Source organism: Pongo pygmaeus, chromosome 23 (assembly GCF_028885625.2).
Source record: "Pongo pygmaeus isolate AG05252 chromosome 23, NHGRI_mPonPyg2-v2.0_pri, whole genome shotgun sequence".
NCBI classification, from domain to species: Eukaryota; Metazoa; Chordata; class Mammalia; order Primates; family Hominidae; genus Pongo; species Pongo pygmaeus.
Genome location: NC_085931.1, coordinates 35,449,437 through 35,475,268, shown reverse-complemented (window position 1 = coordinate 35,475,268; position 25,832 = coordinate 35,449,437). Strand labels below are relative to the sequence as shown.

The following is a 25,832-nucleotide window of genomic DNA, read 5'->3' as shown; positions in this document are numbered from 1 at the left end:
GCTATCTTGAATGATGGAAGAAAACAAACAATCTGACTCTTACCAAACCGGCTGGATAGGTGAGGCGAGAGAATGGGATGGGGACTCCAAAATTGGGGTATTTGAATTTTCATTGAGAAAAGGGCTCTCCCATTTCTAGATCAAAAAGCCTCAACGACAGAGATAAGAGGCAGAGTCAGCCTTTGTCTCCCATGCCCCAGACCTGGGAAAGCTGGCTATGGGCAGGAGGGAACTGGAAGCTGAGGATATCTCTGGGGATGAGGCTATTGGAAGGGGGTGGGGGTGGCCAGAGGTGTGCCAGAGGTTAAATGGCACCAGTGCCTTTTTTACCTGTGGGCGTCTTTTGGTTGCTGATGTGCTGCAGGTCTTGGCCCTCCGTGGCTCCCACATCCAGCTTGCCAGGCTCTACAGTAGTGGATTCTGATGTTGCAACAGCCACAGCCTCATAAATATCAGATTCATAACAGGGTGCCTCCTTCCCCCTGCACCAGCCACAGTTGGAGCTGATACAACAGGTCAGTATATTCCCCATGGGGCCTCTCCACGCCTCTCCACTCCTGCCTCAGCCTTCAATGAAATTGTAACTATGTTGCCCTGGCAGCCATACTACTGAGGGTGGCCTTGCACTTTTAGAAGCAGCCTGACCCCAGGCAGATCTGGGGCCTCAGCCCTTATTCTGCCACCACCTCCCAAACTAGCTGGTCTACGAGGTCGGGGACCTGCTGTCTTCTTTGAAAAATAAACGAACACAAGTGCCGAGAGGCACAAAAACTGCCGTCAAAGAGCACAGTCGGAGCTCCTCCTCCCTCCATTGCCAGCTGACTGAGGGTTGCTGGCCCTGGCTGATGCCTATAATCCACAAAGCTTCCTATGTCACCTGGTTACCAGGAAACAGCCAGGTCAGGCTAGTGTCTCACAATGTCCAGCCCCACAGCACCCCCCCAACGCCTCACAATACCCATCCCTGCTGCTGCCCACCTTGTGGCCCCCCCCCGCCCCTCCATGGGAACTGCACTACTCAGGCTTTTATTCACCCTGCGCTGCCTGAGCTTTCCAGTCCTAAGCAAAGTGCAAGGGGAGGTTGTTATTGGAAGTCACCCTTGGCAAGAAACTCAATAGAAAACCCTGGTACAGCCAGGTGCGGTGGCTCATGCCTGTAATCCTAGCACTTTGGGAGGCTGAGGGGGGTGGATCACCCAAGGTCAGGAGTTCGAGACCAGCTTGGTCAACATGGTGAAACCCCGTCTCTACTAAAAATACAAAACATTAGCTCGGCGTGGTGGCGGGCACCTGTAATCCCAGCTACTCAGGAGGCTGAGGCAGGAGAATCACTTGAATCCAGGAGGTGGAGGTTGCACACTGAGCCAAGATCGCACCGTTGCACTCCATCCTGGGTGACAAAGGTGAAACTGTCTTAAAAAAAAAAAGGAACAAAAGAAAGAAAACCCCAGTTACTAAAGTCAGTTCCACCAACATTTCTGTTTTTCTGAGTCTGACAGCTTTCATTTGCTCACCAAATGTAGTTATACACAAATTTTTGACTGCTTTTCTAACTAAATCCTTCTCTCCTGTCTTACAAGTGTTAGTTCTTGTCTGCAACTTGACCATAGCTACCCACAGGGCGCTGGTCCCACTCTCAATAGAGAGTTATGGCTGTGTATCCTCAATGAAACCCTGGGACACATCACACTTCCCTCCTCGTCTATAAAATAGGGACTGAACACATGCTTCCCAGTTCTGTAATGCTAGGACCTACCAACTCCCTTTTCTCCCTCTGTTTCTTCTTTCCATGGCAGGGGTACTCAGAAATTTATTTACTTTTTTATTTTTTGTGATGGAGTGTTGCTCTGTCCAAGGTGGGGTCTTTATAAGGGAAAGAAGGAGGCAGGAGGGTCAGAGAGCAGGTGTGGGGGTGGAGGAAAAGAAAGGGAGAAGAGGGGGGAGGGTGAGAAAAGATGGTGGGGAGAGAGGGAGAAAGAGAGAAGAGTGGGAGAGAGATTTGAAGATGCTCAGCTCTGGCTTTGAAGTTGGAGGAAGGGGCCAGGAGCCCAGGGCGTCCTCTAGAAGCTGGAAAAATCCTGGAAACGGATTCTCCCCAGAGCCCTCAGAAGGAGCCTGGCCCAGCTGGCACCCTGATTTTAGCATGCTATGATTCATTTTGGACGTCTGATCTCCAGACCAGGGAGAGAATCAACGTGTGATGTTTTAAGCCTCTAAATTAGGGGTCACTTGTGACAGCAGCCACAGGCAAGTCACACAGCAGCCATGGGAGAGACTCCCTAGGATGCCCCGAGGGTCCCTCTCTGACCCCACCCACAGAAACACAGGCCTGACCACTGCCGGTGCCCCCCACCCCTCTAACACCCTGCTCAGCAGGAACCATGCAAGAGGGGCTGGGTGTGGCTGGGCCATATTTTCTCCCCTGACATCTTCTCAGAAAGCAGCTGGAGCCCCAGACCCAGGGACCTTCACAGAGAAATTCCCAACACAGGACCTGGTTTTCTACCTGAGGCTCAGGATCCAATGGAGAAGAGTTTCCCCAAAATGATGCTTCCTCCAAAAATGGCCAGTGACACTCTGTGCCAAGCATCTGAGAAACTCTCCATGTCCCAGGGCTGCCAGGCAGTCACCTGTGCACATGTCGGAGCCCAAATCCCGTCAATAGTGAGGCCTTGGGTAAAACACATCCCCACTTTTATTTATGAGGAGATGCCTGGCCTCAGCATTGAGAAAACCAACTTCCCTCGAGCAAAGACCTCTTTAATCTCTTAGAAATGATGGAGCACACCAGCCTGAAGAACATGGTAAAACCCCATCTCCAATAAAAATACAAAAATTAGCCAGGCATCGTGGCACGTACCTGTAATCTCAGCTACTCAGAAGGCTGAGGCAGGAGAATCAGTTGAACCTGGGAGGTGGAGGTTACGGTGACCTGAGATTGCACCATTGCACTCCAGCCTGGGTGACAGAGCAAGACTCCATCTGAAAAAAAAGAAAGAATGGAGCACCTATTACCCTTCTTGCACTGGTTCCTGGGGAGCTCAGAGCCTATCTTTTGCAAGTCTCCTGAGCCTCTTGTAGGCCTTTCATGTGTTTCCTTCCTGGCTTCCTCCTATTTTTCTCACACCTCTGAACCTGCTGTCAGGTGAAAAATCAAGGTGGGCCCAAAATGTAAGAGCTCATGAATTTGACGGTGTTGGAGTGTCCCGGACAGTCCAGCCCTCAGGGGTGGGGAGTTGGGCAGAGAGGAAGGAGGGCATTCCAGGGGCCAGAGTAGGATTTCCAGGCTGAGGAAAGAGAGGCCGTGGGTGGGTAGAGAGTCCACACCAGGACAGGGACACAGGGTGTATCTGGAGGCTCAGCCAGAAATAGCTCCCTCCAGAAAGCAGGCAGGGAGTGGGGGTTGAGCTGCAAGGAGGAAGGGGAGGAGGGAGAGAATGGAGGGACTGGTGTCCAGTGAGCCGACTCCTCCTATCCTGGCCTATCCCTAGGGGACACCTGTGGGAGGCTGTGATCCTCTCCTCCAGGCTACTTTCCCACTGGTGCCAGGATTCCCCCGGCGCCACACTGAGAACATCAGGAGAAGCATCAAATTATGGGAGATAAGAAATGAAGAGGGGGGCAGGATTTCTGGTTGACAAAGGATATTTATTGAGGGTTTACTGGGTACAGGCAGAAGGGCTGGATGGCTTGGGATGCAGAGAGAGACCCCTACCCTGGGATCCTGCAGCTCAAGGCCCCTGTGGGTGGGGTGGGGGCTGGGAACCTATGAACATTCTGCAGGGGCCACTGTCTTCTCCACGGTGCTCCCTTCATGCGTGACCTGGCAGCTGTAGCTTCTGCGGGACCTCCACTTCTCGGGCGTCAGGCTCAGGTAGCTGCTGGCCGCATACTTGCTGTTGCTCTGTTTGGAGGGTGTGGTCATCTCCACGCCCTGGGTGACGGGGTTACCATCTGCCTTCCAGGTCACCGTCAAGCTTCCCGGATAGAAGTCATTCATGAGACACACCAGTGTGGCCTTGTTGGCTTGGGGCTCCTCAGAGGACAGCGGGAACAGAGTGACCGAGGAGGCGGCATCGGGCTGACCTGTGTGGAGAGAGGAGGGGGTGAGAGATGGCAGAGGGCGTGTGGGGTGTTGAGGAGTGCCTCTCTCTGTCTAAAGTCTCTGGGAAGGTTCATGGTGTGACCTTCTGGTCCACCCAGGGCCTCTCCTTCCCTCCTCATTCCCCCCTTTCCACTGGAGCCCTCTGGAGAGCAGACAGCCCCATGCATTCTTAGAAGCCCTTCCTGTCACCTTTCCCATGTGTCCTGGCCCAGCTCTTTCCTCTGCAGCCTCGGTTTCCCCGTGTGTACCCAGGGCAGGCTGTGCTCCCTCCTTCCTGGTTTCTGGAGTCTGAGTTTGGAATCTAGGGATCCCCCCACAGCACACAAAACCATCCTGGCAGGGTGTGGGGAGGCCCAAGCCTGGCATGGCCTGGAGCTTCCCGTCCCCTGGGGCACCAGGCTGTGCCCCAGTCTGGCCCACTCAGCTCTCCCAGTGAAGCATGGGCTCCACCCAGGCACACCGTGGGGCTCTGCTGTTGCCCCGTCCCCACCAGCCCAACCATAGGGCCCTTCACAGCAGCTGGGTTCTTGGGGCTGCTCCCCCAGACTTCGGGGCACCGCAGCCCCCATGCCCACCCCAGCAGCCTCTGATGCCCCTGGACTTCACCTGGCGGCCGTGGACTTCTCTGCACCCCCGTTTACTCCCCGCTAGTCACCTCCTGAGTCTAAGGTGCCCTTCCCCAAATGAAGGCGGGAGATTGACCCATGAACAGAGAGACACCAGGCCCCAAAGGTGATGGGGCTCCAGAGACAGACACATCTCTGCACTAAGAGACCCTCTCCTTTCTGGTGAATGTCCTGGGAGGACTGGGCTCTGGGACCTCACCCAGTCTCATCTGTCCCTCTGTGATCCCATGTGCTCACGACCCAGCACAGGCCACAGAGCTGCAGCCTAGACCCAGAGCCCTCTGTGTGCCCTCCACTGGCCTCCCCTCGAGGTGACCCCTGCATCCCCAGGCCCCCGTGTGGCCCTCCCAGGCTGGATGGGCATCCAGCCCTCAGCCTAGACCCCGGGGTCCCGGGGACTGTCTCTAAGGCCACTGCAGGGCCCCTCATCAGAACCGGCCTCTGTCTCTCAGTCAGACATGTGCCCTGGGAGAAGGGAGGAGCCCTGACCCCACCCAATCCCAGCCCAAGCCCCGGGACCAGGCTGTGTCCCGCTGTTGGAACCTGAAGGCGGCTGCTCCCACTGTGGGGGCCCTTCCTGCCCATTAACCTGAGACTAGCCCCCTTCCCCCAGACCCCATGGAGAAAGGAAGGGTTCTGTGCTTAAGGCTTGGAGGGCAGAGGGGAAGAAGCCCCAGAGAGAGAAAACAGATTTTTCCAGAGACAGGGAGGGTAGGACAGGCTGGGGAAAGTTGTGAGAGCCACGTACCTAAAACGGTGAGCAGGGTCCCGCTGCCAAACACATGCTTCAGTGAAGTATGCTTGGATTGAAACCCCCGGGGCCAGCACCTGGGGCCAGTCCAGGAGCCGCGCTGGAGCAGGAACCTGCTGGGGGTGAGGGGCACAGGGCTTCAGTGTGTAGGCTCTGACCCAGGCACAGGGCAGGGGGGTGGCCAGTCCCCCAGTAGCATCCCCCAGTAGTGTCTCTGTGCCTGTACTGTCTGAGGCAGGTGCCCCCACAGCCTTGGAGTCACCCCAATGTCTGTCCCTCTCTCTGAAGCTGTTGGTGCTGATGGTAACGCTGGCCCAGTAGGTCCCAGCAACTCCCTGAGTGACACATCCCTTCAGGCAGCTGTGCAGTGTGGCTGAGGAGTCCCTCAGCTGGCTCAGACCGGCCCAATCTCACTTGGCCTCATTTTAAGGGCCTCTAAAATCCACCACAAGTGTCCCCAGTCAAGCCAGGCTGACTTCCTCCCTGGACCAGGACACTGGGTCATTCTTGACTCAAGAGGAGAGTCCTCTGCTTTTATATCTACCCATGGAGATGCAGCTCAGTCTCACTTTGTTCATGAAGCCTTTTCTGATCATTCATTCCATCTGTCCATCCATCCATCTGTCCATCTATCCATCTGTCTTTGCATCCATCTATCATCTGTCCATTCGTCCATCCATCGACCTGTCCGCCCATCCATAAACTCATCCTGTCTACCAGGCACTCTTTCGTGTGCTGGGGACATGGTGTGGTCCCCCAGGCTCTCACCCCCATATCTCCCAGGTCATGGCCAACAAGGCCTTCCTCATGGTCATGTCCAAGGTCCTTCTGCTGTACCTGGTGTCTCCGCTGGATGTGACATGGGGCTGGCCCCTCTTTTCAGTGACTCTTTTCCCCTTGGGGTCTGAGACTCCCCTTTTCCTCTTCCCCTGGCATCTGTTTCTCCATGGCCCATGCCTGGCTGCTGACTCCCCAGACCCCCACCCAGACCTCTTTCTTGGCCATCTTCACACTCTGTCCCCCACTATTGCCCACACGGTGAGGCTGGAGCCTATCCCAGCTCCAAACCCTCTCAGCCCCTCAACTGCCTACTGACCATGCCCAGTGGGCTACCCAACAGGAGTCTCAAACTAATCCCATCCAGAGGAGATGACCACCTTCCCCTAGCCCAGCTCATTTTCCGTCTTCATCTCATCACAATGACCATGGGCGGTCTCAACCCCTCAGCCAGAAACGTGGAGTCCCTGGACTCAGTCACCTCGCCTCCCACACTGAAATGGCTTCTGCGTACTTAGCTACTGCATCTAGACATTCCTTTTTTTTTTTTCCTTTGAGACAGAGTCTCGCTCTGTTGCCCAGGCTGGCATGATCTCGGCTCACTGCAACCTCTGCTTCCCAGGTTCTAGCCAATTCTCCTGTCTCAGCCTCCAGAGTAGCTGGGATTACAGGCATGTGCCACCAAACCCAATTAATTTTGTATTTTTAGTAGAGACTGGGTTTCACCATGTTGGCCAGGCTGGTCTCGAACTCCTGACCTCAGGTGATACACCCGCATTAGCCTCTGAAAGTGCTGGGATTAGAGGCATGAGCCACCACACCTGGTGACACTTCTTTTAAAGCTAAAAGAAGGCTCAACATGATTAATAAACAATAAGACCACCTTCTGAGACTCCAAAACCACAAGAAGCATGAACTTTGCTTTTCTGGATTTTAATCTCAAACTCTCTTTGGTACAAGGATGTAGTGTTCAACTGGGGCTTATTGGGTGCAAGTTCCCTGCCACAGGTTCAGACCAGAGTGTTTCTACCTTAGAAGCTGGTCTAGTAATTGGTGATTGGTTTTGTGATGTAAATATAAGATTTTCTTTTGTTTACTTGATTATTTATTTGTTGAGACAGGGTCTCGCTCTGATGCCCAGACTGGAGTGAAGTGGCGCCATCACAGCTCACTGGAGCCTTGATCTCCTGGGCTCAAGCGATCCTCACACCTCAGCCTCCAAGTAGCTGGGACTACAGGCACGCATCACCACACCCAATTATTTTTGTATTTTTAGTAGAGACAGGGTTTCACCATGTTGGCCATTATGGTCTTGAACTCCTGATCTTGTGATCCACCCACCTCAGCCTCCCAAAGTGCTGAGATTACAGGTGTAAGCCACTGCCCGTGGCCTTTATTTTTTTTTTGAGATGGAGTCTTGTTCATTAACCCAGGCTGGAGTGCAGTGGCAGCATCTTGGCTCACTGCAATCTCCACCTCCTGGGTTCAAGCAATTCTCCTGCTTCAGCCTCCAAGTAAGCTGGGACTACAGGCGCACACCACCATGCCCGGCTAATTTTTGTATTTTTAGTAGAGACGGGGTTTCACCATATTGGTCAGGCTAGTCTTGAACTCCTGACCTCGTTATCTCCCCGCCTCAGCCTCCCAAAGTGCTGGGATTACAGGCGTGAGCCTCCATGCCCGGCCACACATTCGGTAATTCTTATAATAATATATTTTTGAGATGAAGTCTTACTCCACTGCCCAGGCACGAGTGCAGTGGCTCCACCATAGCTCACTGCAACCTCCTCGGCTCAAGTGATCCTCCTGCCTCAGCCTTCTTTGTTTTTTTTTGAGACGGAGTCTCGCTCTGTCGCCCAGACTGGAGTGCAGTGGTGCGATCTCGGCTCACTGCAAGCTCTGCCTCCCAGGTTCACGCCATTCTCCTGCCTCAGCCTCCCGAGTAGCTGGTACTATAGGCGCCCATCACCACGCCTGGCTAATTTTTTGTATTTTTTAGTAGAAATGGGGTTTCACCGTGTTAGCCAGGATGGTCTCGATCTCCTGACCTCATGATCTGCCTGCCTCGGCCTCCCAAAGTGCTGGGATTACAGGCATGAGCCACTGCGCCTGGCCTATTTTTATTTATATTTTTTTGTCCAGACGAAGTCTCACTCTGTCGCCCAGGCTGGAGTGCAATGGCACAATCTCGGCTCACTGCAACCTCCGCCTCCTGGGTTCAAGTGATTCTCCTGCCTCAGCCTCCCCAGTAGCTGAGATTACAGGCATGCGCCACCACGCCTGGCTAACTTTGGTATTTTTAGTAGAGACACGGTTTTACCATGTTGGTCAGGCAGGTTTCAAACTCCTGTCCTCGTGATCCACCCACCTTGGCCTCCCATTTTGCTGGGATTACAGTCATGAGCTACTGTGCCCGCCCCTGCCTCAGCCTTCTGAGTAGCTGGGATGACTGGCTTGTGCCAGCATTCCTGGCTAATTTTTAATTTTTTTTTTTTTAGAAACGGGATCTCACTATGTTGCCCAGGATTGTCTCAGACACCTGGGTTTCGAGCATTCTTCTCACCTCAGCCTCCCAAATTGCTGGGATTACAGGCGTAAGCCACTGCTGTTTCTTTCTTTTCTTTTTTTTTTTTTTGAGACGCAGTCTCGCTCTGTCACCCAGGCTGGAGTGTAGTGGCACAATCTCGGCTCACCGCAACCTCCACCTCCCGGGTTGAAGCGATTCTTCTGCCTCAGCCTCCCAAATAGCGGTGACTACAGGTGTGAGCCACCGTGTCCGGCCCGGCTGTTTCTTTTTCCTCCTACTCCTCCTCCTCCATTTGTTTCCCTCCCCCTCCTCCTCCCTTTCCCCCTCCCGACCCTCCTCCTTGGCAAGAGCCCTGGCCTGGCTGTTTCTGTTTCCTCCTCCTTCCTTTCCTCCTCCCTCCTTTCCTCCTCCTCCGCCTCCCAAATTGCTGGGATTACAGGCATGAGCCACTACACCTGGCTGTTTCTTCTTCTTCCTGCTCCTCTTCTTCCTCCTCTCCTCTCCTCCTCCTCCTTAATTTTATATTTTTTTGATATGGAGTCTCGCTCTGTCACCCAGGCTGGAGTGCAGTGGTGCAATTTGGGCTCACTGCAACCTCCACCTCCTAGGTTCAAGCAATTCTGCCTTAGCCTCCCAAGTATCTGGGGTTACAGGTGTCTGCCACCACGCCCAGCCAATTTTTGTATTGTTAGTAGAGACGGGGTTTTGCTATGTTGGCCAGGCTGGTCTCAAACTCCTGACCTCATGATCCACCCACCTCGGCCTCCCAAAGTGCTGGGATTACAGGCGTGAGCCACCGCACCCGGCTCATTTTTTCTTTTTTTTCTTTTTTTCTCTCAAAATGGAGTTTCGCTCTTGTTGCCCAGGCTGAAGTGCAATGGTGCAATTTTCACTCACTGCAACCTCCGCCTCCCAGGTTCAAGCGATTCTCATGCCTTAGCCTCCCGAGCAGCTGGGATTACAGGCACTAGCCACCACGCCTGCCTAATTTATGTATTTTTAGTAGCGACAAGGTTTCAGCATGTTGGCCAGGCTGGTCTTGAACTCCTGACCTCAGGTGATCCGCCCGCCTCGGCCTCCCAAAGTGCTGGGATTACAGGCGTGAGCCACTGCGCTGGGCCTACAGCTCATTTCTTACCACATAAAGCTTTGCACCTCTCCACAAAACTGCCATCAGGGATGCCCCCAGAAACCATTCATCCCAGGTGCCACGCAGAGAAGAGTTTCTTGTTCTCCTTTTCCCTTTACCTCTTCCCTCTCACCTCATCATGTTCATTCATTCATCCCTTTTCCATTCTCACTTTTAAGCCTTAACCTTTCAAAAGCCTGTCTTCCCCTATAAGTAATGTATTTTAACTCCCGCTATCACCATATTCTTCTCCAACCCACCAAACTGCCATCCTGAGTTTACGATAAGTCCATAAACTAAGAAGAAATGGGAAACATTCATTGCTAACTTGACAGCCCCTCATCCATTCTACGTGAGAGCACAGATCCTATTGCCTTTGAAGACCCTTTTCTTGTTTTTTTGTTTTTGTTTTTTTTTTTGAGAAGCAGTCTCACTCTGTCGCCCAGGCTGGAGTGCAGTGGCGCAATCTCGGCTCACTGCAAGCTCCAACTCCCAGGTTCACACCATTCTCCTGCCTCAGCCTCCCGAGCAGCTGGGACTACAGGCACCTGCCACCACGCCCAGCTAATTTTTTTTGTATTTTCAGTAGAGACAGGGTTTCACTGTGTTAGCCAGGATGGTCTTGATCTCCTGACCTCATGATCCGCCCGCCTCAGCCTCCCAAAGTGCTGGGATTACAGGCGTGAGCCACCGTGCCCAGCTCCTTTTTTTTTTTTTTTAAAGACAGGTCTCACTCTGTTGCCCAGGCTCAAGTGCAGTGGTGTAATCATAGCTCACTGCAGCCTCCAACTCCTGTGTTCAGGCTATCCGCCTGCCTCAGACTCCCAAGCAGCTAGGACTACAGGCACACACCACCACACCTAGCTAATCTGTTTAGTTTTTGTAGAGATGGGTGTCCTGCTACGCTGAACAGGCTGGTCTCGAACTCCTGGCCTCAAGTGATCCTCCCACCTTGGCCTCCCAAAGTGCTGGGATTACAGGCATGAGCCACCGTGCCTGGTCTGAAGACTTTTAAATGCTGCCATATTCAAGACACGTTGAAACTCACCAGTATTCGATGAGCCTGCTTTTCGCAAATGAGTAATATAAAACAGACTGAAATACCTTAAGCTTCTCAGGCTTTGTACCCTCCTTTGGAATAGAGTGTATCCCAAAAGCACATTCATAATGAGGTCCAGTTTTTCCTTCCTCCTTGGCTATGAAATAGACAAGAAAAAGGCAAGCTAGCCATTTCCATCTCACTATAGCAGACTCTCCTGTTTGCTTTTTGACCGTATTTGGGAAGCGGGGGCCTGACTGCTTTCCTACTTCCTAAGCACAACTTACTTTTCCTAGGAAATCCTCAATGCAACCTACATGGATTAAACCAGCTCCTCGCTTTGTTTCCAATATTCTTACAACCAAAGTGTCCAGAATGGGCAAGGCAACCTGAAAAAATGAGGATGGGTACATTATCCCATGAGCCAAACTGCCGCTTACACTGGTTAGTCACGAAATCGGCAAAATTCCAGATGAGCTCTCCAACCACGTATTTTCTGCGTTTTTGATCCAGACCCAGATGGTACTGCTCTAGCAGACTTTTCTGGTAGTCTTCACTGAACATCAGAGGTGGATCCTGGGATTCAAGGCAAAGAGAATTTAAGAGTCAGAACTGGCAGAATTGTAAATGTTAGATAAAAAATAAAGATCCACTTGATGGTGACCAAAATATCTATCCTCGCAGGGGGTTATAGTGACTGCAGGACTCACTGATGCTAGGGTAAAGACAGCCAGGGAATGACATAACCCAGAATTAAAAAGGAGGTTTAAAAAAACAACATATTAATTAGTAACTGCTTTATTTATAAATGTAATCTGATATTCAATTTTTCTTACTTTTCCGTCTCTATCTGCTGGTACAGTCTTAAGGCTAAACTACATTAGAAGTAAAAATATGACTTTGGGCCAGGCGCACTGGCTCATGCCTGTCATCCCAGCACTTTGGGAAACTGAAGTGGGAGGACTGCTTGAGCCTAGGAGTTCAAGACCAGCCTGGGAAACATAGCAAGACCCCATCTCTACAAAAAGTACAAAAATTAGCCAAGCATGGTGGAACACACCTGTGCTCCCAGCTACTTGGGAAGCTGAGGTGGGAGGACTGCTTGAGCCCTGGAGGTCGAAGCTGCAGTGAGCTGTGTTTGCACCACAGCACTCCAGCTTGGGTGACAGAGTGAGACCCTATCTTAAATAAATAAATAAATGTATGTATGTAAAATTAAATTAAACCAGGTTGCACATGGCAGCTCAGGTCTGTAATCCCAGCACTTTGGGAGGTCGAGGCAGGAGGATCACTTGAGCCCAGGAGTTCAAGACCACCCTAGACAACCAGTGAGACCCAGTCTCTACAAAAAGTCTAAATATTAGCCACGTGTGGTGGCGCATGCCTGTGGTTCCAGCTACTTGCGGGGCTGAGGAGGGAGGATGGTTTGAGCCCAGGAGGTTGAGCAGTGAGCTGTGATTACACCACTGCACTCCAGCCTGGGCAACGGAGTGAGGCTGTCTCAAAAAAAAATTTTTTTTAATTAAACTAAATACATTAAGTTATCCTAGTCATATGTCAAGACCTCAATAGCCACGTTCCCAAAACCTGTGGATAAAACCTAATTCCCAAAACCTGTGGATATTACCTTATACAACACAAGAGTGACTAATACCTTAAGTGGAAAAGTATGTTAAAGATTTTTTTTTTTTTTTTTTTTTTTTTTTGAGACAGAGTCTCACTCTGTTGCCCAGGCTGGAGTGCAATGGCATAGTCTCAGCTCACTGCAACCTCTGCCTCCCAGGTTCCAGTGATTCTTGTGCCTCAGTCTCCTGAGACTACAGGCGTTCGCCACCCTGCCCAGCTAATTTTTTTGTACTTTTAGTAGGGACAAGGTTTCACCGTGTTGTTCAGGCTGGCCTTGAATTCCTGGCCTCAAGTGATCTGCCTGCCTTGGCCTCCCAAAGTGCTGGGATCACAGGTGTGAGCCACCATGCCTGGCCTTATTTGCATTTTTTTTTTTTTTTTTTTTTTGAGAGGGAGTCTTGCTCTATCACCCAGGCTGGAGTGTGTGGCGCGATCTTGGCTCACTGCAATCTCCACCTTCCAGGTTGAAGCGATTCTCCTGCCTCAGCCTCCTGAGTAGCTAGGACTACAGGCATGCACCACCATGCCCGGCTAATTTTTGTATTTTTAGTAGAGATGGTGTTTTACTGTGTTGGCCAGGCCGGTCTCCAACTCCTGACCTCAAGTGATCCACCCTCCTTAGCCTCCCAAAGTGCTGGGATTACAGGCATGAGCCACTGCACCCGGCCTAAAGTATATTAAAGATTTTGAGAGGAGGAGATGATGCTGGATTATCTAGATGTGCCCTGAATGTGATCACAGTGTCCTTGTAAGACTGACACACAGAGGAGGGGACACACAGAGCAGAGGAGAAACCAGTATGACTATGGAGACAGAGACTGGAGTGAGGCAGCCACAAGCCAAGGAATGCTGGCAGCCACTGGAAGTGGGAAGAGGCTGTGAAAATTGTCAAAATACAGCTGCGGCCAGGCACAGTGGCTCACACCTGTAGTCCCAGCACTTTGGGAGGCCGAGGTGGGTGGATTACCTGAGGTCAGGAGTTCGAGACCAGCCTGACTAACATGGTGAAACCCCATCTCTACAAAAATACAAAAGTTATCCGGGCATGATGGCGGGTGCCTGTAATCCCAGCTACTAGGGAGGCTGAGGCGGGAGAATTGCTTGAACCCAGGAGGTGGAGGTTGCAGTGAGCCGAGATTCTGCCACTGCACTCCAGCCTGTGCAACAGAGCAAGACTCCATCTCAAAACAAAACAAAAAAACAAAAAACAACTCTGAAAAATAGAGCCAGGAAAAGGCCATGAAGAGAGGACTCTCGTGCACAAGTGCCCCATTCTCGGCTGGGTGCAGTGGCTCATGCCTGTAATCCCAGCACTTTGGGAGGCTGAGGTGAGAGGATTGAGGTGAGAGGACCGCTTCAGTCCAGGAGGCTGAGGCTACAGTGAGCCTTGACAGTGCCACTGCACTCCAGCCCAGGTGATAGAGCAAGACCCTGCCTCAAAAAAAACAACTCACAACATTACACAAAGGCCATCACAACCTTACACAAAAAATACTTCTGCAAAGACATCTGCCCAGGAGTGGCCTGTCCAGCCTCAGACTAGTGTCACCCTTATCACTGATCCTAGTAGGATGATTATTTCAAAACAGTTATATACCAAAGCTAAGCTATGAGGAAGCAAACACATAAGAATGATATAATGGGCCAGGCACGGTGGCTCATGCCTGTAATCCCAGCACTTTGGGAGGCTGAGGTGGGTGGATCACCTAAGGTCAGGAGTTTGAGACCAGTCTGGAGAACATGGTGAAACCCCATCTCTACTAATAACACAAAAATCAGCCGGGCATGGTGGCATACGTGGGTAGTCCCAGCTACTCGGGAGCCTGAGGCAGGAGAACCTCTTGAACCGGGAGGTGGAGGCTGCAGTGAGCCAAGACTGCAGCATTGCACTTCACTCCAGCCTGAATGACAAGAGCAAAACTCCATCTCAAAAAAAAAAAAAAAAAAAAAAAAAAAAGGGTCCAGAGCCAAGATGGCTGAATAGGAACAGCTCCAGTCTACAGCTCCCAGCATGAGCGACGCAGAAGATGGTGATTTCCGTATTTCCAACTGAGGTACCAGGTTCATCTCACTGAGGAGTGCCGGACAGAGGGTGCAGGACAGTGGGTGCAGTGCACCGTGTGTGAGCTGAAGCAGGGCGAGGCATCGCCTCACCCGGGAAGTGCAAGGGGTCAGGGAATTCCCTTTCCTAGTCAAAGAAAGGGGTGACAGACGGCACCTGGAAAATTGGGTCACTCCCACCCTAATACTGTGCTTTTCCAACGGGCTTAACAAACGGCACACCAGGAGATTATATCCTGCACCTGGCTCAGAGGGTCCTATGCCCACGGAGCCTCGCTCACTGCTAGCACAGCAGTCTGAGATCAAACTGCAAGGTGGCAGCGAGGCTGGGGGAGGGGCGCCCACCATTGCAGAGGCTTGAGTAGGTAAACAAAGCAGCTGGGAAGCTCTACCTGGGTGAGGCCCACCACAGCTCAAGGAGGCCTGCCTGCCTCTGTAGGCTCCACCTCTGGGGGCAGGGCACAGACAAACAAAAGGCAGGAGTAACCTCTGCAGACTTAAATGTCCCTGTCTGACAGCTTTGAAGAGAGTAGTGGTTCTCCCAGCACGCAGCTTGAGATCTGAGAACGGGCAGACTGCCTCCTCAAGTGGGTCCATGACCCCCGAGTAGCCTAACTGGGAGGCACCCCCCAGTAGGGGCAGACTGACACCTCACACAGCCGGGTACTCCTCTGAGACAAAACTTCCAGCAGAATCATCAGGCAGCAGCATTTGCAGTTCACCAATATCCGCTGTTCTGCAGCAACTGCTGCTGATACCCAGGCAAACAGGGTCTGGAGTGGACCTCCAGCAAACTCCAACAGACCTGCAGCTGAGGGTCCTGACTGTCAGAAGGAAAACTAACAAACAGAAAGGACATCCTCACCCTCCTGAGTAGCTGGGATTACAGGAGCGTGCTTTTTGTATTTTTAGTAGAGACAGGATGTCACCATGTTGGTCAGACTGGTCTTGAACTCCTGACTTCAGGTGATCCTCCCGCCCTGGCCTCCCAAAGTGCTGGGATTACAGACATGAGGCACCGCGCCTGGCCTGGTTTTTAATTACGAAGAAAAAATTACTATAGTCCCTTTGGTATCACCCACATTGGCAAAATTGCAGTCCCCCTCCACTCCCCGAAGCCACCAGAAATGACTGCTGTTGTCTACAAAGCCTACAGCTCCGATTTCATCTCAAGATGTGTCCTACTGGGTGACAGCAAATGTCATTTTTTAAAGGCTTGTATCTGTTATAAGCTTGGGAAATATTATCAATGGCTTAAGAGGCTCTTTTGACAAAAGAAAACACTGTTCCCTGAAATCACCTGGGCTGTATTCACGGGAATCTTTTCCTCGCCCTTTGGGTACATCGGACAAATGATCAAGGACATCAACAAATCACTGTTCCCTGCATTTGAATGATCACAGAATTTTTGCATGTTCTGTAAATGGGCTAAAACTACTGGAAACTGATTTCTTTTCGTCATCTCCAGGGCAGCTTGCCCAACGTGCCGTGATTATGATGTCTTAGACTTAACTACTTAAGGTAACATAATTACCAAATTCCTGGAAACGCAAAACGTCCTCAGACAGGTACCGGATTATTCACATCCAACCTGATGCAATTAACCACGTCTCAAGAAGAAAGGACATTCCGTCGGCCTCGGGCGCCGGCCACAGCAGAAGCAGCACCTGCAGCAGGCCCGGGGTCCGCCGCCTGTGGCCCCTGCTCCTCCGCGCTGCGCCCTCGGGGCCACCGAACAACGCTGTCCCCGCCCCAGGCAACGGACCCGGACGATGGGGCGGTAGCCCCAGCCTCTACAGGAGCACGGGAAAGGCAAGCATGAGGGTCGTACCCGGCCTGTCTGCACACAGACAAGCCGCAAGCGGGATCCCAAAACCAGCTGAACCCCAACATCAAGGGACGAAGGCCCGTGGGTCTCGACAGCGAAGCCTGCGGGTTGTCCCAGGAGCCCCGAAGCCCAGAACGAGGACGGCGCGGGAAGGGAAAGGCGCAGGCGCGGGACACACTGGAGGGGCCCAGGAGCAGGGACGGCACAGGCGCCGGGCCTGCCGGGATCTGCGGGGATGCCCGGGCGCGGCGCGCGGGCGGCGCTGAGGCGATAAACCAACCCGCCAGCGAACACTGCGGGAACCCGGCGGTGGCTCTTACCGCGCGGCACCGCATCGCTCCCTCGCAATCTCCTGGTTTGAGCTGGGCAGTAAGCTCACCCGGTGGCTCAGCCGAGACCCCTTGAGTCCGGCCTCAGGGAAGCAGCCAACCCCACAGCGCTGCTTGCCGGGCCCGCCCTGCCTCCCTTGCGGCCCCCGCCCTTGGCCTGCCCCTTCGCGCCCAGCAGGGCTGCGGCCGTCTGCGCAGGCGCCGTGGAGGCCCCGCCTATATTCCTTCACTGCGCAGGCGCCGCTGTCCCCCCCCACGCCCCACCCCCTCCCCTTCCCCCATCTCCAGCTCGCGTCCGTCTGGGCACTGGGTCGCGCAGGCGCCGTGCCACTTGGCCGGTCAAGAAAAAAGTAGCCGGCCAGCCGGTGCGCATGCGTTAGGCCTTGGGCTGGAGCCTGGCAAGGCGGGTCCCTTCAGAGGCCCCAATGGGCCCAGCGGAATGATGTTGAGAGTCCGCTAGTCCCAAAGGTTCTCCTCAGCGTGTTTACCGTGTGCCAAGGACTGTGCTCTGCATGAGCCAGACACTGGTGAGGAAAACACAAAGCCCTGTCCTCCTGGCACTCCCGGTGCATAAGGGAACAGACAAAAAAATAGGCGAGCAACATACATATATGTATCTGTACATACACACATACACACATATGTGTATCTGTACATACACACATACACACATATGTGTATATGTACATACACACATACACACATATGTGTATATGTACATACACACATACACACACATGTGTATATGTACATACACACACACATGTGTATGTGTACATACACACACACATACGTGTATGTGTACATACACACATGCACACATACGTGTATGTGTACATACACACATGCACACATACGTGTATGTGTACATACACACATGCACACATACGTGTATGTGTACATACACACATGCACACATACGTGTATGTGTACATACACACATGCACACATACGTGTATGTGTACATACACACATGCACACATACGTGTATGTGTACATACACACATACACATACGTATATGTATATACACACATACACATATACGTATATGTATATACACACACATATACGTATATGTATATACACACACATATACGTATATGTATATACACACACATATACATATACGTATATGTATATACACATATACATATATACGTATGTACACAGATACACATATATGTATATACACAGATATACATATATGTATATACACACATATACATATATGTATATACACACATATACGTATATGTATATACACACACATATACGTATATGTATATACACACACATATACGTATATGTATATACACAGACATATACGTATATGTATATACAGACATATACGTATATGTATATACAGACATATACGTATATGTATATGTATATACACACATATATGTATATATACACAAATACATATATATGCATATGTATATACACACATATACACATATGTATCTGTACACACACGTATACATATATGTATATGTATATACACTCGTATACATATATGAATATGTATATAAACACATATACATATATACGTATATGTATATACACATATATACATGTATGTATACACACACGTGTGTGTATATACACGTATATACACGTGTGTGTATACACATATACATATGTGTATATACATATATACATATGTACACATATACATATATGTATATACATATATACATATATACACATATGTATATGTATATACACACGCATATATACATATGTGTGTATATACACATATATACATATATATGTATGTGTATATACACACACATATATACATATATGTGTGTGTATATACACACATATATACGTATATGTATGTGTATACACACACATATACGTATATGTATATGTATACACACGTATGTACATATATGTATATGTATACACACGTATGTACATATATGTATATGTATACACACGTATGTACATATACGCATACGTATATGTATATACACGTATGTACATATACGTATATGTATATGTATATACACACCTGTATACACATATGTATATGTATATACACACCTGTATACACATATGTATATGTATATACACACCTGTATACACATATGTATATGTATATACACACCTGTATACACATATGTATATGTATATACACACCTGTATACACATATGTATATACACACCTGTATACACATATGTATATGTATATACACACCTGTATACACATATGTATATGTATATACACACCTGTATACACATATGTATATGTATATACACACCTGTATACACATATGTATATGTATATACACACCTGTATACACATATGTATGTGTATATACACATATATACACATATGTATGTATGTGTATATACACATATATACACACATGTATGTATGTGTATATACACATATATACACATATGTATGTATGTGTATATACACATATATACACATATGTATGTATGTGTATATACACATATATACACATATGTATGTATATGTATATACACATATATACACATATGTATGTATATGTATATACACATATATACACATATATACACATATGTATGTATATGTATATACACATATATACACATATATACACATATGTATGTATATGTATATACACATATATACACATATGTATGTATATGTATATACCCATATATACATATATGTATGTACATGTATATACCCATATATACATATATGTGTATATAGATATCTGTGTGTGTATATATGTATATATATAAAATATTAAAGAAATTCTGGTGGAGTTCGAGTTCCATCGGCCCCCATCCGGGCCACCCTGCCGCCTTAGTGGCTGCTCCTCCCCAGAATGCTGATGCCTAAGAGAAACCGGATTGCCATTTATGAACTCCTTTTTAAAGAGGAAGTCACAGTGGTCAAGAAGGATGTCCACATGCCTAAGCACCTGGAGCTGGCAGACAAGAATGTGCCCGGCCAGGCGTGGTGGCTAACGCCTGTAATCCCAGCACTTTGGGAGGCCGAGGCGGGCGGATCACGAGGTCAGGAGTTCAAGACCAGCCTGGCCAAGATGGTGAAACTCCGTGTCTACTAAAAATACAAAAATATTAGCCAGGCGCGGTGGCAGACACCTGTAATCCCAGCTAGTCGGGAGGCCAAGGCAGGAGAATTGCTTGAACCCAGGGGGCGGAGGTTGCAGTGAGACGAGATTGCACCCCTGCACTCCAGTCTGGGTGACAGAGTGAGACTCATCTCAAAAAAAAAAAAAAAAAAAGAATGTGCCCCGCCTTCATGTCGTGTAGTCCCGAGGCTACTACGTGAAGGAACAGTTTGCCTGGAGACTTTTCCACGGGTACCTTACCAATGAGGGTATCCAGTATCTCCATGATTACCTTCATCTGCCCCTGGAGATTGTGCCTGCCACCCTACGCCGCAGCCATCCAGGGACTGGCAGGCCTCAGTCTAAAGGTCTGGAGGGTGAGCGACCTGCAAGACTCACAAGAGGGGAAGCCGACAGAGATACCTACAGAGGGAGTGCTGTGCCCCCTGGTGCCGACAAGAAAGCCGAGGCTGGGGCTGGGTCAGCAACTGAATTCCAGTTTAGAGGCAGATGTGGTCGTGGACGCCGTCAGCCACCTCAGTAAAATTGGAGAGGATTATTTTGCATTGAATGAACTTACAGCCAAAAAGACTTTAAAAAAAAGAAAAAAATTGTATTATGTCACAAATGAACCCGTTGCAATGATCATACAGGTTTTTTCCTTTGATAGTTTGTACTACTTTAATAGTTTTTTCTTTTATTACATCATCTTAGTCTCTTAGGAAAACCCCAACTTGGTCATGATACATGTTTAATCCATTGCTGGATTATTTGCTAATATTTTATTTAGCATTTTTGCATATATGTCCATAAGAAGTTAGTCTATACTTTTGCCTCCTTGTACTATTTATGTCTGGTTTGGTTTTAAGCCTATACTAAATTCACAGTGAGTTGGGGAGAATTCCATTTGCTTCTTTTTCTGGAAGATTATGTAGGCTGGGGTCGTGTGCGGTGCCTTTTGTCTGTAATCCCAGCACTTTAGGAGGTCAAGGTGGGCGAATCATGAGGACAGGGGTTGAGACCACCCTGGCTAACACGGTGAAACCCCGTCTCTACTAAAAATACAAAAAATTAGCTGAGCGTGGTGGCGGGCGCCTGTAGTCTCAGCTACTCGGGAGGCTGAAGCAGCAGAATGGCGTGAACTCGGGAGGCGGAGCTTGCAGTGAGCCGAGATCGCGCCACTGCACTCCAGCCTGGACGACAGAGCGAGACTCCATCACCAAAAAAAAAGATTATGTAGGCCAGGTACTGTGGGTCGTGCTTGTAATCCTAGCACATTGGGAGGCCGAGGCGGGCAGATTACCTGAGGTCAGGAGTACGAGAACACCCTGGCTAACGTGGTGAAATCCCGTCTCTACTAAAAATACAAAAAATTAGCCAGGCACACCTGTAATCCTAGCTACTGTGGAGGCTGAGGCAGGAGAACTGCTTGAACCTGGGAGGCGGAGGTTGCGGTGAGCAGAGATCACACCACTGCGCTCCAGTCTGGGCTACAGAGGGAGACTTCCTCTCAAAAATAAATAAATAAATAAATTATATTTTAAAAATTCTGTAGAAGATAGACTTTCTGTTCTTTTTAATGTTTCCTGGACTTATCTATAAAATCATCTGGGCCAGGTGCTTTTCTTTGGTTTTGTTTTTTGTGAGATTTTTGACGGGATGGGATACAGATTTTAAAATAAACATTCAATTCCTTTAACGGTTCTAGATCTAGACAAACTTTTCTCTTTCTTCCTACTTCGTTTTTATGAAGTTGTATTTTTCTTTTGAGATGAAATTTCTCTGTTGCCCAGGCTAGACTGCAGTCACCCCATCTCGGCTCACCGCAATCTCCGCCTCCCAGGTTCAAGTGATTCTCCCGCCTCAGGCTCCCGAGCAGCTGGGTTTACAGGCGTGTGCCACCACACCCAGCTAATTTTCGTATTTTTAGTAGAGTTGGGGTTTTACTATATTGGCCAGGCTGGTCTCGAACTCCTGACGTCAGGTGATTTGCCAACCTCGGCCTCCCAAAGTGCTGGGATTATAGGCGATAGCCACCCCACCTGGCCTGAGTTATATTTTTCTATAAAACTGTTTTGATATTTTAAAAAATCACTGGCATAACATGGTTTATGTAGTGTCCTTGTGATTTTTGTCTTAATATTGTGTATTTATTTATTTATTGAGATTGAGTCTCACTCTGTCGCCCAGGCTGGAGTGCAGTGGCCTGATCTTGGCTCACTGTGACCTCCACATCCCAGGTTCAAGCGATTCTCATGCCTCAGCCTCCCCAATAGCTGGGATTACAGGCACCTGCCACCACACCCAGCTAATTTTTGTTTTGTTTTGTTTTGAGATGGAGTTCCACTCTTGTTGCCCAGCTTGGAGTACAATGGCGCAATCTCAGCTCAGCACAACTTCCAACTCCTGGGTTCAAGCAATTCTCCTGCCTCAGCCTCCTGAGTGGCTGGGATTACAGGCATGCACCATTAGGCCAGGCTGATTTTGTATTTTTAGTAGAGATGGGGTTTCTCCATGTTGGTCACGCTGGTCTCGAACTCCCGACCTCAGGTGATCCGCATGCCTCAGCCTCCCAAAGTGCTGGGATTACAGAGGTGAGCCACCACGCCTGGCCATTTTTGTATTTGTAGTAGAGACGGAGTTTCTACTAAACTCCGTCTTGACGTTAGGAGTCCGAGGTCAGCCTGTGCAAGATGGTGAAACCCTGTCTGTATTAAAAACACAAAAATTAGCCAGACCTGGTGGCTCATGCCTGTAATCCCAGCTACTAAGGAGGCTGAGGCAGGAGAATCGCTTGAACCCAGGAGGCGGAGGTTGCAGTGAGCTGAGATCGTGCCATTGCACTCCAGCCTGGGGGAGAAGAGGGAAACTCTGTCTCAAAAAAAGAAAAAAAGATGAAAAGCTTGGAAAAATATGGAAGAAACCAAATGGATTTCTAGTTCCTAAGCAAATTGAAGACACAGTCATAAAAGTGCATTAAATTAATAACCCTCTTTTTTAAAATTTGTTTTAAGACAGAGTCTCGCTCTGTTGCCCAGTCTGGAGTGCAGTGGTGCCATCTCGGCCCACCACAACCGCCGCCTCCTGGGTTCAAGTGATTCTCCTGCCTCGGCCACACAAGTAGCTGGGACTACAGGTGTGAGCCACCATATCTGGCTAATTTTTGTATTTTTAGTAGAGACAGGATTTCACTATGTTGGCCAGGCTGGTCTCCAGCTCCTGATCTCGTGATTCGCCTGCCCCGACCTCCCAAAGTGCTGGGATGCGTGAGCCCCCACACCTGGCCACTACTTTTCCTTTTCTTTGTGTGTGTGTGGTTTTTTTTGGTGTGTGTGTGTGTGAGATGGAGTTTCGCTCTTGTTGCCCAGGCTAGAGTGCAATGGTGCGATCTCAGTTCACTACAACCCCTGCCTCAGCAGGAGAGCAGGAATCTTCAGCGATCCACTGGCGGATCTGCAGTCATTGTGGGCTCCTGGTCATCCCATGACTTTTGTGTGGGTGCCTCTCCTTCCAGTACCTATCCCGCGAGCGTCCCCCAGCCTCCCGCCATTGCCAGCAGGTGCTGTGATCGCGCCATTGCACTCCAGCCTGGGGGACAAGAGCGAAACTCCATCTCTAAATTAAAAGAAAAGGATGAAAATTTTGGAAACATATGGAAGAAACCAAATGGATTTCTAGCTCAACTAAATCGTAATTATTCAGTGTCTATTTTTTGCAAGAAACCATATATTTCATGTCCACAATCAGGGCCACAGTCCCAGCTCTCTTGTGGGTGTTTCCTAAGCAAATTGAAGAACACGGGCATAAAAGTGCATTAAATTAATAAACCTTTTCTCTCTGTCTCTCTCTCTCTCTTTCTCTCTCTTTTTGAGATGGAGGTTCGCACTGTCACCCCAGCTGGAGTGCAGTGGCGAGATCTCGGGTCACTGCAAGCTTCGCCTCCCAAGTTCATGCCATTCTCCTGCCTCAGCCTCCGGAGTAGCTGGGACTACAGGCGCCCGCCACCACGCCCGGCTAATTTTTTGTAGTTTTAGTAGAGATGGGGTTTCGCTATGTTGGCCAGGCTGGTCTCCAACTCCTGATCTCCTGATCCGTCCGCCCCGACCTCCCAAAGTGCTAGGATTATAGGCATAAGCCACCACGCTCGGCCTCTTTTTTTTTCTTTTTCTTTTTTTTTTATTTTGAGACGGAGTTTTGGTCTTCTTGCCCTGGCTGGAGTGCAATGCTGCGATCTCAGCTCACTGCAATCTCCACCTCTGCAGGAGAGCAGGAATCTTCAGTGATCCCTGGGCAGATCTGCAGCCATTGTGGGCACCTGTTCTTCCCGCGACCTTTGTGCCTGGGTCTCAGCACGTGCTGAGATCGCGCCATTGCACTCCAGCCTGGGGGACAAGAGCGAAACTCCATCTCAACGGAACCCTTAAGGTCGTTCCGTCACTGGGGCCATTATGAGCTCACGCACCCACTCCCTCAGGTTTAGAAGGCGCGTTGCCCTGCAACAGAAGGAACTGCTGGCTTAGACTTCGGCTGAGTTGGCAGCTCCACGAGGACGCTCAGAGTCCAGCTCTCCAGCGTTCAAGCATCCGACGGTTCCCCACTCCTCCCAGGAGCGGTTACCTGGGCACTCTGTGCCCCTCATTCCTGTCGGGGCCCAGGCTGAGGACCTGCTAGTAGGGCTCAGTTGCCTGGAGTCCGTTCAGCCCATCCCCCAGTTCACTTTGCTTGTAGGATCTCCCCGTTGCTCCTGCCCCTGGACTGAGTGGCAGGCCATCCTACAAGCACCCGGACACTTGGCATCAGTGGTGTCAAGACAACTCTAAGAAGGTTTTCTGTGATCCTGCAAGACCTGTGTTCCTTCCCGGTGATTCTGCCTTCAATTTGATTGCACAGGTACCACAGCAAGTCAGTGCTGCGTGCGCCGAATTCCAGGGGGTCCCCTAGCTCAGCCACTCCACTGAACACAAGGACTCTCTGTGGCACCCAGGAGCAGGTAGTCACCCCTTTGGGGCCCACAACAGCCGGCGGTCCCCAGACTTGTGGCCAGGGAAGATAGTATTGAGCGCTCTCAAGGAGAGCGGGGCAGGGATGCCTGAGCAGGACAAGGACCCTAGAATCCAAGAGAATCTTGATGATCAGAGAAGGGTCCCCAAGGTCACCGGGGATGCACGGTCTGCATTTCAGCCCCGGCGGGACAACGGAGGCCTCTCTCCCTTTGTGCCCAGTCCCGGGACTCTGCAGAGAGACCTCCATGCCCAGAGGTCAGAAGTCAGATATAACCAGAGATCCCAGACCTCCTGGACGAGCTCGTGCCCTGAACAAAATGCCATCTCGAGCTCCTACAGCTCTACGGGAGGCCTCCCGGGGCGAAAGCGGAGGTGGGGGCCAGCCTCATCCCACTGTCAGTTGACCCTCAGTTCCTCAAAGACAGTGAGTGAGGACAGACCTCAGGCTGTCTCTTTGGGTCACACCCAGTGTGAAAAGATGGCAGATATAGCACCAGGGCAGGCACTGGCCCTCAGGAATGGCTCCCCCAGATCCCAGGCCTCTAGGCCCCGTAAACGCAAGCTTCCCCTGCCACCACACAGGCAAGGGGATCCTCTGATGCTGCCACCTCCCTTAGAGCTGGGGTTCCGGGTCACTGCCGAAGACCTGGACCTGGAGAAGGAGGCGGCATTCCAGCGCATCAACAGTGAACTGCAGGCTGAGGCCAAGGCCATCTCGGACTGTACACTGTCACGGCCTTCCCACACTTTGTCCTCACTTGCAACAGGGGCTTCTGGTGTGCCCGCTCTCTCTAAAGCACCCAGTATGGATGCACAGCAGGAGAAACACAAGTCCCAAGACTGCCTGGGCCCAGTGGCCCCCCTAGCTTCTGCTGCAGAGGTCCCCTCTACAGCTCCTGTGTCTGGGAAGAAGCACAGACCACCAGGCCCCCTGTTGTACTCCTCAG

General features: G+C 50.2%; 2 protein-coding genes and 1 gene segment (V, D, J or C); 1 reads left to right on the top strand and 2 right to left on the bottom strand.

Moving 5' to 3' along the window:
• Window positions 1-1,263, bottom strand: part of LOC129022991 (aspartate-rich protein 1-like) — a 70,060-nt gene extending 68,797 nt beyond the window's left edge. For 15 of the 17 annotated variants that reach the window (XM_063662899.1, XM_063662898.1, XM_063662902.1 and 12 more), the window contains exon 1: window positions 331-1,263. In XM_063662899.1, the coding sequence (XP_063518969.1) occupies window positions 331-532 (202 nt within the window). In that variant the 5' untranslated portion in view covers window positions 533-1,263. The remainder of the gene's footprint in view (window positions 1-330) is intronic. The other 2 variants (XM_063662909.1, XM_063662908.1) reach the window with 2 other exon arrangements.
• A 2,364-nt stretch (window positions 1,264-3,627) lies between these two features.
• On the bottom strand, window positions 3,628-15,986 carry LOC129023000 (immunoglobulin lambda constant 6-like). The segment is given in 4 exon segments: window positions 3,628-4,086; window positions 5,480-5,595; window positions 11,385-11,530; window positions 15,942-15,986. Coding segments are annotated over 4 exon segments (627 nt in total).
• Window positions 15,987-19,633: 3,647 nt separating this feature from the next.
• On the top strand, window positions 19,634-20,426 carry LOC129023002 (small ribosomal subunit protein eS10-like). The gene is made up of 2 exons (XM_063662940.1): window positions 19,634-19,750; window positions 20,085-20,426. The coding sequence occupies exons 1-2, from the start codon at window positions 19,634-19,636 to the stop codon at window positions 20,424-20,426; spliced, it is 459 nt and encodes a 152-aa protein (XP_063519010.1).
• Window positions 20,427-25,832: the final 5,406 nt, after the last annotated feature.